General features: G+C 50.7%; 1 protein-coding gene across 5 annotated transcripts in view; it reads right to left on the minus strand.

Annotated features, from left to right (window-relative positions):
* Nucleotides 1-15,280, minus strand: part of CCDC61 (coiled-coil domain containing 61) — a 647,013-nt gene that overhangs the window by 140,573 nt on the left and 491,160 nt on the right. For all 5 annotated transcript variants that reach the window (XM_030218079.1, XM_030218082.1, XM_030218080.1 and 2 more), the window contains one exon: nucleotides 11,625-11,685. In XM_030218079.1, the coding sequence (XP_030073939.1) occupies nucleotides 11,625-11,685 (61 nt within the window). The remainder of the gene's footprint in view (nucleotides 1-11,624; nucleotides 11,686-15,280) is intronic.

Genomic DNA, 15,280 nt, shown 5'->3' on the forward strand with positions numbered 1-15,280 from the left:
GCGGCTGAGGAATTTGAAATGGACGTCCCAAGGTCAAATTGGATCGAATTGTCCACCAATGTAGGGATTTGAGAAAAACTGTGGGTAGTTGGATCATGTCCTCTAGATCCCCCGCAGCTTGAAACCACTGGGAAGCTAGGGTCCATTGAGCTCATGTGAAGAGGGGCCATGGGAGTCACATGAACTGTGGAGGCCATGTGGCCCAGCAAACTCAACATTTGCCGAGCTGTGATCTGCTGAGACGCTCGTACCCAGGAAACAAGAGACAGGAGATTGTCTGCCCTCGCCTCGGGGAGGTAGGCATGAGCTGTCTGGGAGTCCAGCAGAGCTCCTATGAATTCTAGTCTTTGAACTGGAAGAAGGTGGGACTTTGGATAATTTATCACAAACCATAGTAGCTCCAGGAGTTGAATAGTCATCTGCATAGACTGTAGAGCTCCTGCCTCCGAGGTGTTCTTCACCAGCCAATCTTCGAGATAAGGGAACACATGCACTCCCAATCTGCGTAGCGACGACGCCATGACTGCCAGGCATTTTGTGAACACCCTGGGCGCAGAGGCGAGACCAAAGGGTAGCACACAATACTGAAAATGTCGTGTTCCCAGACGGAATCGAAGATACTGCCTGTGAGCTGGTAGTATCGGGATGTGAGTATAAGCATCCTTTAAGTCCAAAGAGCATAGCCAATCGTTTTTCTGAATCATGGGAAGAAGGGTGCCTAGGGAAAGCATCCTGAACTTTTCTTGGACCAGATATTTGTCCAGGGTCCTTAGGTCTAGGATGGGACGCATCCCCCTTGTTTTCTTTTCCACAAGAAAGTACCTGGAATAGAATCCCAGCCCTTCCTGCCCCAGTGGCACGGGCTCAATCGCATTGGCGCTGAGAAGGGTGGAGAGTTCCTCTAGTACCTGCTTGTGCTGGAAGCTGAAGGACTGAGCTCCCGGAGGGCAATTTGGAGGTGTTGATATCAAATTGAGGGAGTATCCTAACCGAACTATTTGAAGAACCCACCGGTCGGAGGTTACAAGAGGCCACCGTCGGTGAAAAAACTTTAACCTCCCTCCTACCGGTAGATCGTCCAGCACGGACACTTTTATATCAGCTATGCTCGCCTGGAGCCAGTCAAAAGCCCGTCCCTTGTTTTTGCTGGGGAGCTGCAGGGGCCTGTTGTGGCACATGCTGTTGACGTGAACAAGCGCGCTGGGGCTTGGCCTGAACAGGCTGGCGGGCAGGTGGATTGTACCTACGCTTATTATAAGCGTAGGGAGTATTCCTCCTTCGCCCATAAAAACGTCTACCTGAAGAGGTAGATGCTGAAGGCTTCCGGTGGGAGAGTTTGTCGAAGGCAGTGTCCCGCTGGTAGAGCTGCTTTACCACCTGTTCGACCTTCTCGCCAAAAATGTTATCCCCCCAGCAAGGAGCATCCGCAATCCACTGCTGGACTCTATTCTCCAGGTGAGAGGCACGCAGCCATGAGAGTCTGCGCATCACTATACCTTGAGCAGCGGCCCTGGACGCAACATCTAAAGTGTCGTAAGCACCCCTGGACGGGAATTTGCGACACGCCTTCAGCTGCCTGACCACCTCCTGAAAAGGCTTGGCCTGCTGCAATCGGAGCTTATCGACCAAGTCCGTCAGGTGGCGCACATTGTTCCACGTAGATGCTCGTGTAGAGCTGGTACGACTGAATCTTGGACATGAGCATAGCTGAATGGTAGGCCTTCCTCCCAAAAGAGTCTAGAGTTCTAGACTCCCGCCTCGGGGGCGCCAAGGCGTAATCCCGAGAACTCTTGGCTCTCTTGGGAGCGGAATCCACAACGCCAGAGTCATGAGGCAACTAGGTCTTCATCAACTCTGGGTCTCCGTGGATCCGATACTGGGACTCAATCTTCTTGGGGATAGTGGGATTAGATAATGGTTTCGTCCAGTTTGCCAGCAATGTCTGTTTCAGGACATTATGCAGGGGAACAGTGGACGACTCCTTAGGTGGCGAAGGATAGTCCAGGACCTCGAACATCTCAGCCCTGGGCTCATCCTCAGTAACCACTGGGAAGGGAATGGCCGAAGACATTTCCTGTACAAAGGAAAAGACAGAATCTCGGGAGAAGAAAGCTGTCTCTCTAACGAAGGAGTAGAATCAGAAGGAAGACCACAAGACTCCTCATCAGAGAAATATCTTGGGTCTTCCTCTGCCTCCCACGAGGTCTCACCCTCGGTATTGGACACAAGCTCTCTGACTTCAGTCCGAAGCCGAGCCCGTCTCGACGCCGAGGAACAAGGTCCTCTATGGCGGTGCCAAGAAGACTCCCTCGCCGCTGGCGACGAAGCTCCCTCCAGCGACGTTGAGGGGGAGTCAACTTGGGTGGCAGCGGAGGCCGATGCCGCAAGCGGTACTGGCGTCGCAGTCCTCACCACTGGCAGGGAGCCAACTGCTGCATCTCTCGACGGTACCGACGGCGCAAGCACCGGCGGTACTGGAAGAGATGGTCGCAGCAGCCCTTCCAGAATCCCTGGAAGAATGGCTCGGAGGCGCTCGTCTAGAGTGTCTGTTGAGCAAGGTAGTGGAGCCGGTAGAGGCGACGAAGTCAGAATCTGCCTGGGGCGGGGAGGCGGTACCGGGCTGTCCAGAGAAGAGCGCATCGACACCTCCTGTATGGAGGGTGAGCGGTCCTCCCGTTCGCTTGGAGCATGTCACCAGTACCTCCTGGTACCGACGAGGAAGACGTGGAATCCACACGTCTCCTCGGGGCCGAGTCCGAAAGAGGTTGGTCCCGGGGGGGGGCCTGTATCGCAGGAGCCCTCGAGGCAGGTGTAAACCCACTCGATGGCTCACTGCTACCAGCGTGGGAGGGTCTCTGGACAGCCATCACCTGCACTCCCGACGTCGATGCACTCTCCGATGCCGACACCATCGATGACCTTGGTACTGCTGGCACCGTCGACGTCAAAGTACCAGATGGGGCTCCGAAGAGAGGTTCCACTGAGCCTATCTCGCCGCCTGGGTCCTCTTCTTAAGTTGAAGACACAAAGTGCAGGCGTTGGGACGATGACCAGCCCCCAAACACTTAAGACACGAAACGTGCGGATCAGTGAGCGAGATCGTCCGGTTGCACCGCGTGCACTTTTTGAAGCTGCTGGCAGGCTTCGAGGACATGAGCGGAAAAATCGCGCCGGCGAAGTCAAAACTCGCAATGATGCCGAAAAAAGGCACCAAAACCGGGGAAAAACCCGTATGGGTGGCCAAAATGGCCACTTCCGACAACGAAAGGAAACTTACGGGAAAAACACTAAAAAATATAGGAAAAGGTTTTTTTTTTTTTTTTTTTTGAAAAATAAAAAAACGCGAGCGAACTCGCTCAGAAAAATCCGAAGAGCGGCAAAAGCGCTGCGAGGGCTCTCTCTAGGGCGCAGAACAGCCAAAAACAGCCGTCCTGAGCCGCAGAAAAAAAGAGACTGAGGAGCACGCTCGCGCTACGGGCGGGAAGATGGTTGCGCATGAACGGTGCACGAGAGGGCTAGCAAACTTTGTTGCTAGGAAGAACTCCGATCCTGGGCCTGCCGTTGGACGTCACACATCAGTGAGAACAAGCAGCCTGCTTGTCCTCGGAGAATCTCTGTTTTAGTCAACACTTAAAAAGCTCTTTATGTAGAAAAGCAAGTCTGGAGGGCCAGAGGGAGGTTGGGAGATGCTAGAATGTGGGAATAGGAGTGAAGGAAGGGAAGGAATGGGGGGGGGGGGGGGAGTGAGGGCTTTTCAGAATTGGGGGGGGTGGGAGAGTTACCAGAATTGGGGGGGAGGAGTTGCTGCTATGGTGTTTTGGGGGCACGCTGCCACTTTCAAAAATTTGCTTCCTAAAGCGGTCGCCTCAATCTGCCTAATTTTAGAACTACTCCGTCCTAGACTTACATTTTAAAAGGTAAAATTATGTATAATCATACCTGATAATTTTCTTTCCATTAATCATAGCTGATCAATCCATAGACTGGTGGGGTTGTGTCCATCTACCAGCAGGTGGAGATAGAGAGCAAACTTTTGCCTCTCTATATGTGGTCATGTGCTGCCGGAAACTCCTCAGTATGTCGATATCAAAGCTCCATCCGCAGGACTCAGCACTTAGAGAATTACACCCACGAAGGGACACTCTGCCCAGCTCACCACCGCCGAAACGGGGGAGGGGAATTAACCCAGCTCATCCCCACACAAGTGGGGGAGGGGAATCCGTCCAGCTCATCCCCGCGGAGCGGGGGAGGGACACCACACCCGCCGATGCGGGGGGATCTGGCTTATCCTGCAACCGCAACCGCGGGAGGAGCTGACTGACCCTAACACCGCCGAAGCGGGAGGGGTACAAAGCTGCCCTACAGCCGCACGAAGCGGGAGGGAGTGCCGGCAGAATTTATGTCTCAATCCAGCCCCGTAAAACGGAGGGGAGAGGAATGCAGCAGCTCACTGTAACACAAACTCGTCTCAACTCTTGAAGAATCCAAGTGAAAGAAGAACTTGAACACGAAGTCCTCCTGAAGTAACTGAAGGCTAAACTTGAACCTAAAATTCAACCAGAATATAAACAGTACAGATATCTGGGAGGGGCTATGGATTGATCAGCTATGATTAATGGAAAGAAAATTATCAGGTATGATTATACATAATTTTACCTTCCATATCATCAAGCTGATCAATCCATAGACTGGTGGGATGTACCGAAGCAGTACTCACCCAGGGCGGGACATAGAAATCCCTGACCTCAACACTGAAGCTCCAAACCGGGCCTCCGCCCGTGCAGCCACAGTCAAACGGTAATGCTTGGAGAATGTATGAGCCGAAGCCCCCGTTGCCGCCTTGCATATCTCTTCCAAGGAGACGGATCCGGCCTCTGCCATCGAGGCCGCCTGAGCTCTCGTGGAGTGAGCCTTCAGCTGGATAGGCGGCACCTTCCCCGCGGCCACATAAGCCGCTGCAATGGCTTCCTTGACCCATCTTGCCACTGTAGGCTTAGCAGCCTGCAGACCCTTACGAGGACCTGCAAACAGGACAAACAGATGATCCGATTTCCGGAAATCATTGGTCACTTCCAAGTATCTGATGATGACTCGTCTCACATCCAGATATTCAAGAGCGGAGGACTCCTCTGGGTAGTCCTCCCTACGAAAGGAAGGGAGACAGAGCTGCTGATTCACCTGGAAGCGAGAAACAATCTTGGGCAGGAAGGAAGGCACTGTGCGAATAGTCACTCCTGCCTCAGTGAACTGCAGAAAAGGCTCTCGACATGAGAGCGCCTGGAGCTCGGAAACTCTTCTGGCTGAAGTGATAGCCACCAAAAAGACTGCTTTCAACGTCAGGTCTTTCAGAGATGCCCTCGACAAGGGTTCAAAAGGCGGCTTCTGCAATGCTCTTAGCACCAGGTTGAGATTCCACGCAGGCACCACTGAGTGCAGAGGAGGGCGCAGGTGATTAACTCCCTTGAGAAAGCGCACCACATCTGGCTGCGAAGCCAGGGAAGCACCCTTCAGGCGGCCCCTGAAGCAAGCCAGAGCCGCTACCTGGACTTTAAGGGAACTGAGCGACAGGCCTTTCTCCAGACCTTCTTGCAGGAACGCCAACACTGAAGAAATTGGAGCAGTGAAGGGAGAAAGTGAGCCTGCTTCACACCATGCTGCAAAGATACGCCAAACCCTGGCGTAAGCAGTAGAAGTAGAGCGCTTCCTCGCTCTCAGCATAGTGGCGATGACCTTGTCTGAGAAGCCCTTCTTCCTCAGACGCTGCCGCTCAATAGCCAGGCCGTAAGACCAAAGGGAGAGGGATCCTCCATCACCACGGGACCCTGATGTAACAGGCCCTGCTCCACTGACAGCCGCAGAGGATCGTCGACTGAGAGCCTGATCAAGTCCGCATACCAGGGACGTCTGGGCCAATCCGGACCCACCAGGATTACCCTGCCGGGATGCTTTGCCACCCGGTCTAGCACCCTGCCCAACATGGGCCAGGGCGGGAACACATAGAGGAGCTCATGTGTCAGCCACTGTTGGAGAAGAGCATCTACTCCCAGGGATCGAGGGTCCCGTCCTCTGCTGAAAAAGCGCGGCACTTGGCAATTGGCCGATGACGCCATCAGATCTAGGCTCGGCTGGCCCCAGCGCTTCGTGATGTCCAAGAACGCCTGAGCAGATAGTTGCCACTCTCCGGGCTCCAAGGTATGGCGACTGAGAAAGTCCGCCTTGACATTCATGACTCCGGCAATGTGGGCCGCTGAAAGCTGCTCCAGGTTCGCTTCCGCCCACTGGCAAAGACTCATAGCCTCCTTGGCTAGAGGGGCGCTCTTGGTACCTCCCTGGCGGTTGATATAGGCCACAGCCGTGGCATTGTCCGACAGGACCCGTACAGGCTACAACACCAGTACCGGGATGAACTCCAATAACACCAACCGAATGGCTCTGAGTTCCAGGAGGTTGATAGACCACTTGCCTCTGCAGGAGACTAGAGCCCCTGCGCTGTCCTTCCCAAGCAGTGGGCTCCCCAGCCCATCAAAGAGGCGTCTGTCGTGACGACAATCCACTCCGGGGTCACCAGAGGCAATCCTGCAGACAACTTGTCTGTCTGCGTCCACCAGCTCAGCGCCTTGCGCACTGCTGGGTCCACGGGAAGGCGCACAGCATAATCCTCCGACATCGGAGTCCAGCGCAGCAGCAGAGATAGCTGTAGTGGTCTCATATGAGCCCTGGCCCAGGGCACTACTTCCATCGTGGCCGTCATAGAGCCCAACAGCTGCACGTAGTCCCAAGCCCGAATAGGAGAGGCTACTAGGAACTAGTCCACCCGAGCCTGAAGCTTGACAATCCGATTGTCTGGCAGGAACACTCTGCCCACTTGGGTGTCGAATCGAACTCCCAGATACTCCAGGGACTGAGTCGGGCGCAGCTGGCTCTTCTTCCATCCATCCCAGGGAGCTCAAAAGAGCAACTACCCGGTCCATAGCTTTGCCGCACTCTGCATAAGAGGGGGCTCGGATCAACCAGTCGTCCAGATAAGGATGGACTTGTACTCCTTCCTTTAGCAGGAAGGCCGCTATGACCCCCATTACTTTGGAAAAGGTCCGCGGAGCAGTAGCCAACCCGAAAGGGAGGGCTCTGAACTGGAAGTGTCGTCTCAGGACTGTAAAACGCAGAAAGCGTTGGAGAGGAGCCAGATGGGAATATGCAGGTACGCTTCCTTGATGTCCAAGGAAGCCAAGAACTCTCCTGCCTTCACTGCCGCTATAACAGAGCGGAGAGTCTCCATGCGAAAGTGCCTCACTTTCCAGGCCCGATTGACCCCTTTGAGGTCGAGGATAGGCCGGACAGAACCTCCTTTCTTTGGAACCACAAAGTAAATGGAGTAACGTCCCTTGCCAATCTGATTTTTTTTTTTTTTTTTTTTTGGCACCGGAACGACCGCACCCAGGCGGATCAGGTTGTCCAAGGTCTGCTGCACTGCCACAGCTTGACCGGGAGACTTGCAGGGAGAGAGTACTAACCCGTCTCTTAAGGGTTGGCAGAACTCTAGCTTGTAGCCGTCTCTGATGACTTCCAGCACCCACGCGTCTGAAGTTATAGTGGTCCACTCGCCCAGAAACGAGGACAGCCGTCCTCCAATCTGCACTGGGGCGTGGACCAAGGCCCCGTCATTGGGTACGAGACCCTGGGGGAGGACCGGAGGGAGCACCTCCGGGACGGCGGTCTCTGCGAAAGGAATGCTGCTTGGGGGAGAAATTCCTCTTGAAGGAAGAGGGGGCAGAGGAACCCGACTTGCCCGGGCGGTACCGACGGGCTTCCAGCAACCGTCCTCTGGAGGTACCGGGACGAGTACTAGCCCGAGCCCTGACCTCTAGTCATTTCTTGCCCTTAGACGTGCCGAGATCGGTCACGATTTTGTCCAGCTCGACCCCAAAGAGCAGCTTGCCTTTAAAAGGCAATCTAGCCAGGCGGGATTTAGAGGCGTGGTCAGCAGACCAATGTTTCAGCCAAAGCCACCGCCGCGCAGAGACTGTCTGAGCCATGCCTTTAGCTGAGGCTCTCAAGACATCATACAGCAAGTCTGCCAAATAGGCTAAGCCCGATTCCAGGGCCGGCCAATCAGCCCTCAAGGAAAGATCCGAGGGGGAAGCCCGCTACACCATAGTCAGGCACGCCCTGGCCACATAGGAGCCGCAAACTGAGGCCTGCAAACTTAAAGCAGCTGCCTCAAAGGACGACCTTAAGGCCGCCTCCAATCTTCTGTCTTGGGCGTCCTTTAGGGCCGTGCCACCTTCCACCGGCAACGCCGTTTTCTTAGTCACCGCAGTGATTAAAGAATCCACGGTAGGCCACAGATAGGCCTCACGTTCACTCACAGCCAAAGGATAGAGGCGGGACATAGCCCTAGCCACTTTAAGGCTCGTTTCCGGGACATCCCATTGAGCCGCAATTAAGGTGTGCATGGCATCATGCACGTGGAAGGATCTAGGCGGGCGCTTCGTCCCCAGCATAATGGCAGAGCCAACAGGGGCTGAGGGAGAGACGTCCTCCGGAGAGGAAATCTTCAAAGTGTCCATGGCCTGTAACAACAGGTTGGGCAAATCCTCTGGGCTAAAAAGCCGCGCTGTAGAGGGGTCATCCGCTCCATCCGAGCGGGGATCTATCTCCTCCAAGGAATCCGCAAAGGACCGTTGGGAGACCTCAGACACGCTGCCCTCATCTACATCGGAGGAGACAAAGTCCTCCAAGGCCTGGAACTCAACCCGAGGGCGTTTACCTCTGGGAACCTCAACCTCTTTATCAGAAGAGGGAGCAGGGGCAGCGTTTTGCATGAGGAAAGCCTGATGCAGCAGCAAAACAAACTCGGGGGAGAAACCCCCCAGACTGTGCACTTCCGCAGCCTGGGCAACAGCCCTAGACGCACTCTCAACCGGCGCTCACAATAGCGGGGGAGAGACATGCTGCGCATCCAAAATGGCGTCCGTCGCGAAACTCCGCGAAGGAGCCGCGCGGGAAGAACGGCGCTTAACTTTAGCCGCTTTGTGCCGTCGCCCAAATTAAGGGCGTTCATGGCATTAATGTCTCCAACCTCAAGGGCGGCCCACGAAGAAGCCGTCCGAGCCGCGTGGCCGGCCAAGATGGCGGAGGCGAGGAGCGGGGGATGGGCGTTTATGGCGGGAAAAAAACCGCCACGCCGGAGGAACGACCGGGACATTCATCGGTCACTAAACTGCCACCCATCAAGGGCGAATCAGGTTGTAAAACCCCCGCATCCCCTCTAGAAGCGCTCCAGCGATCCGGGGAGCGACCCTTTGCGCCCTCGCCCTCCGACGCCATATGCCACGAGGAGAAGAATCGGGGAACCCCCTGCCCGCTATAAAAAGGTAAAATTACCTGCTTGCCGCTCCGAGCTGTAACGAACTGGTGTCCCAGTGAGTAGCTGCAATGAACGTTTAAAGAAACGTCGAATTAAACGCCTTTAAAGACGTTTAAAATTTTTTTTTTTTTTTTTAAACGGAGCCAGCGGGAGGGGGGAGAAAAGGAGGGACCTGGCACCACCAGGTTTGCACTTGCTCAAAAGAGCCCTCAACCCCAGGCCTCAACAAAACCTAAGGATTGAAGCAGCCATGGGCATAATCATATATAAGAAATCATATGAAGGGTTAATTCTGTTAAAAGCTTGAAGTTAGAATTCTAACTTTTTACTTTGCAACTAAAGTGAAGGTATGCCAGATGGTTCATATTATTTCTATTATTCATATCCTATTGTAAGCCACACTGAGCCCGCAAAAAGGTGGGAAAATGTGGGATACAAATGCAATAAATAAATAAATAAATAAATGTCTAGCTTGGCCGAGCTAAGGTTAGGAAAGGTCAGTGAGAAATGAAACTCTGTCCCTTGTGAATTGCCAATGCTAGCTGGCACAGCTGTAAACTATTATGAATGAATAAAGGAATGAGCCAGACATATGATTAATTGTAGTTTAAAATGCTTAGATAGAAAATACTATTTAGAGAGAGAGAGGCAATAGATTAGTATTTACAAGTTTTTGATATTTAGAATATGTCTTATAAGAAATACTGATTCTGTGTAAATTAATAAGGTTTGTGTCTGTGTAGAATATCTGTTAAATTCTGTATTACTCTTTGTCTGCTGTTTAAGAGGTCAAGCAAGGACTGCATTGAGGAGATCAACATGTGGTTTGACTTAGCCATAGTTCTGGCTGGTTCAATGTATAAGCTGATAGGTGAAGAGGTCAGAACTAGTCAGCTCTCTTCTCCTTGATTAATTATAGCTAAGTGTAGGACTGGCCTCCTGGAAGTAATAACCTGATATGTATGCTATTAAGTAAGATTGGCTTTTGACCCCTTTAATGAATGCCAGAGTTTAGTTAGCAGTTAGTACTAGGAATATGAGAAATCAATCATAACATGTAAGAGACTGGAGACCAAATGTCTGGCTTAAGGGGCCCCAGGTCAGAGGTCAGTTTAGGATGTCTGGAACCTATGTAACTGATATTTCAAAAGTAATGATTGGTTGAGGCAAGGTAGCCAATCAATTTCTTAACCAATTGGGAGTAAAGGGGGCTAGGCTAGGAGGAGGGCTTAGGACCCTATTTAAGTAGGAGCAGAAGCAGTTTACGGCAGAAGGAGCTCAGAAGAAAGAGAAGGACAGAAGGAACAGACAGAAGAAGGAGAAGACAGCATAAGAAGAGAAGCAGCTGAGACAAAGACACAGAGAGCTGAGAGAAAGAGAAGAGAGCTAGAACTGATGTCTTGCTTTGTTTGCTGGCAAATAAAGAAGATTTTTCTCTCATACTGGTGTGTGCTGTCTGACTCCTGAAGCATCACAAATTCATGCATCCATTCCTGCAACAGGATTAGGCTTGGAGGCCTAGCCAGAGCTGCTGCTGTGTGTGACCACCACCTGCTGAGATAGAGAACATACTGAGGAGTTTCCGGCAGCACATGACCACATATAGGGAGGCAAAAGTTTGCTCTCTATCTCCACCTGCTGGTAGATGGACACAACCCCACCAGTCTATGGATTGATCAGCTTGATGATATGGAAATCTCTATTCTTTGGCTCCCAACATCAGTTAAATTGTAAGCCTGATTGGACAGCAGAGTCTTACCTGGTTCATACTTCGTAATTTCATTTCATAAGCCTTATATGTCAAGCAAAGGATTTTTATGCCTGGACTGAATTTAATGTCTGTGGCTTAAATATAGACTTTATTTCCACAGATTTACCCCTGATATTTTATAACACTTAGGCACCTATTTGTCTTTACCCAGTAAGCTACAACAATGGCATTCTTTAATTATATTTATTGGGATTTATTAACCACCTTTATGAAGAGATTCATCCAAGGTGATGTGTAGCAGGTACTGTTTAACACAAAACTTACCATTTTGTTAACAGCAATTAGTAGTAAAATGGCTAGATATAAACATGAACACAATAAATAAGGTAAACTTGAGAAAAGCAAATTAATAACAGGACTACCATGAAACAGTATCAAAAATATACATGTTTAACAGCACTGAACAGCTTTCTTTGCCTTCACCTATGGGCTACTTGTTATAAAACTACCTTTTTTTATGTGAGATGTAAAAAGAAGGCTGCTTACCACATTGAAACCATTCCAGACCAAAGGTTTGCATCTTCTCTTCATTCTTTGCTTGTCACCACTAAGTAAAAGAGAAGTGCTACCAGTGACTATCCTCACAACAAGAATTACATAGAAAGTGAAGTTACTTACCTGTAGCAGAAATTCTCCGAGGACAGCAGGACACATATTGCCAATATGGGTGATATCATGCGATGAAGCCTGGCATAGATGCTACCCAGTCTTCTATTTCTAGAAGACAGTGGTAACCTCGACCGTATAGGCGCACATACCTTCCCGCCTCGTGCAGGACCAGACAGTTGAGTACAAAAGCTTGGAGAATACAACTCCCAGTGGATGTGGAGGGGTATGTGGCAATATGTGTTCTGCTGTCCTCAGAGAACATCTACAAGAGGTGAATAAATTTGCTTTCTCCGAGGACAAGCAGAACATCAATTGCCACATATGGGAATCCCTAGCTACCAGGCACACTAAAAACAAGAAACAATGGGCAATAAGGACTTGCAACAGAAAAGGCCAAACAGAAACCAATTAAACTAAAAACTCTTATGTACATTCCTGTTGTGCAGGAACAGAATAAAAACAGGCCTAGGAGGGTGGAACTGGATTTCATACTTGAACAAATTCTGCAAACTGTTTGACCAAACAGAATCCTACTCAAGACAGTAGTGTGCTGTGAATGTGTGGACTGACGATCACGTTACAGCTTTGAAAATCTCCTCAATGGAGGCTGACCTCATGTGGACTACTGACAGTCATATATATGACATTATGACCATCCAAAGTCAGGCCAGCCTGGGTGTAAGTGAAGGAGATGCAGTCTGCTAGCCAACTGGACAAAGTATACTTACAGATGGCTGTCCTCAATTCTGCTAGGGTCAAAAGAAACAAAAAACTGGGTGGACTGTCCACTCTAGATAGAAGGCCAAGGCTCACTTGCAGTCCAAGGTGCATAGTGTGCTTTTGCCAGAATGGGCATGAGATATGGGAAAGAATGTTGGTACAACAATTGACTGGATAAAATGGAATTCTGACACCACCTTAGGAAGGAACTTATGATGCAAAGAACTACTCTATTATGATGAAACTTTGTGTAAGTGGATCAGCTACTAGGGGATGAAGCTCATTGACCCTGCATACTGAAGTGATTGCTACTAGAAACAAAACCTTCCAGGTCAGGTACTTCAGGTAGCAAGTGTCAAGAGGCTCAAAAGGAGCTTTCGTCAGCTGGGTGAGGATAACGTTTAGGTCCCATGACATCACTGAAGGTTTGATGGGGGGGCTTTGGAAATGCAAACCTCTCATGAATCAAACAACTAAAGGTTCTACAGAGATGGGCTTGCCTTCCACACGATGGTGGTAAGCACCAATTGCACTTGAGAAGAACACTTACAGTTGGTTTTCAATCCAGACTCAGAAAGGTGTGGAAAATGTACAAGCAGATTTTGTGTAGGGCAGGAAAAAGGATCTAGAGCCTTTCCCATACCAGGGAGCAAACATCTTCTCCTTAAAATTATATGACCTTTTAATGGAATATTTCTGGAAGCTAGCAGGACTCGGGAAAATTACCCTCATGCAGTTGAAGAAATGCAACTTCTACACTCTCAACATCCAAGCCATGAGAGCCAGATATTGGAGGTTGGGATGCAAAAGAGACCCTGAGTTCTGAATGATGAGGTTCAGAAAACACTCCAGTTTCCACAGAACTTCAGAGGATAACTCCAGAAGAAAAAGGAACAAGTCTCAGCCAGTAAGGCACAATGAGGATCATGGTTCTCCGGCTCTGCGAGTTTCAGCATGGTCTTCCCTACTAAAGGTAAGAGAGGATATGCATACAGAAGACCTTTCATCCAATGGAGAAGAAAGGCATTGGACACTAGTCTGCTGTGTGATCTCAGTCTGGAGCAGAACTGAGAGACTCGGACAATATCCCGGGCAACTTCCATGCTGAAAGACCACTCATGCAGCTGCATCACCCTGCTTAGTCTGTCTGTCAGACTATTGTTTTTGCCCTCCAGCTATGTGGCCCACTGCCACATCCTGACTGCTTCCTGACATTAGAGATACGATCCTGTGCCTTGCTTGTTGACATAGTATATGGCTTGGATAAGATCAATATTGTGCATAAGCCAATCAATAAAAGCCTTTAGTGTTCCAAATGTCCCGTAGCTCCAGGAAATTGATGAGAAGCTGAGTTTCACGAGCAGATCAGTGGCCATTCATGTGAGCTGTCACGGTCATGCCCTGGTTTCAGGCTCTCAGACATCTCGCCCCCTGGTGGCCAGGCCTCGTGGCTGCATGGGATTGTCTGTGTGCTGTTTCCTGTTCCAGACTTCAGCCCAGTCCAGTCCGGATCTTCCGGCCTGCCAGACTTGCTTGTCTTGTTTGAGCCTGCACAGCACCCGTAGCTGCCTTGTGATTGCTGCAGCTGAATCTCAGCTCCTTCTGGGCTTATTAGCCATTTGGAAACTCTCTGCTTTGCCTTTGCATCGCCTAAGGCCCTGGTAAGTGGGTGTACGCTGTGCACTTCTGCCTAGTCCAGTTCTAGTCTGAGTTCTTTGTCGGTTTCTAGTTTGTTTGTGTGTTGTTAGCTTTGATTTTATAGGTCCTAGTCTTGTGTCTGGTCTGCTTTTCCTTGTCTTGTGTTTGTGTTTCTTGCTTAGTGGCTGCTTGCAGCTTTCAGTCCTGACTGTCTGTGGTTCTCTTAGTGGCTGCCTGGCAGCTTTTAGTCCCTACTCTGTTGTGTGTTGCCTGCTGGGATCCAGCTCCTGCCCTGTCCTGCAAGTCCTGCCAGCCACCTGCACCCAGGGCTCAACTCCTGGGGAAGGGCGGCTAAGTGCAGGTGAAGTCTAGCCGTCCCCTGTCAGAATTCTGCCTTAGTCCTGTGTGGGGTGGTTTTGCCTGCCGCTGCCGCTCCTCAGCAGTGATCCAAGGGCTCACAAACCTAGTTCCTGCCCTGAAAACATGACATGAGCTCTCTAGCCCAGGTTGGACACATCTGTGGTCAGTGTCTTGTGTGGAGGATAGATTTGGAATGGAAGTTCCGGAGTGACAGTGATGACATCTGCTCCCTTTGGCCTGACACCAATGGGAAGCTGGGGTCCATTGTGCCTCTCTCAAATGGAGGCGTGCTATGGATGTGATATACACAGTGAAACCATGTGGACTAACAACCGCAACATCTGCTGAGATGTGACCTGCTGGCTCTGCTGAAGCCGATGAGTAAGGCTGATCATAGCATCTGCCCTGGAAACTGGTAGGTGAGTTGAGGCTGAATCATGTCTAGCAGGGCTCCGATGAATTCCAATTCCTGGATGGGGAGGAGATGGGTCTTTGAGTAGTTGACAACGGACCCTAGTAACGCCAACATCCAAATAGTTCTCTGCATTGATTTTCGAGCACCTTCCTCACCAGCTAATGGTCCAAGTAGGGAAACACATGCACCCCCAGTCTGCGAAGCAACACTGCAACTACTATGAGACTCTGGGGGCGAACATGAGGCCAAAAGGCAGGACATAATACTGGTAATGGTGCTTCCTGACTCAAAATCTAAGATACATCTTGTGAGTGGACATATCTTTAAGTCAAAGAGCATAGTCAATCATTTTCCTGAATTATGGGAAACAGAGTGCCCAAGGGAAACCATCTTGAACTTT

This window comes from Microcaecilia unicolor, chromosome 11 (genome assembly GCF_901765095.1).
Source record: "Microcaecilia unicolor chromosome 11, aMicUni1.1, whole genome shotgun sequence".
In the NCBI taxonomy this organism is placed as follows: Eukaryota; Metazoa; Chordata; class Amphibia; order Gymnophiona; family Siphonopidae; genus Microcaecilia; species Microcaecilia unicolor.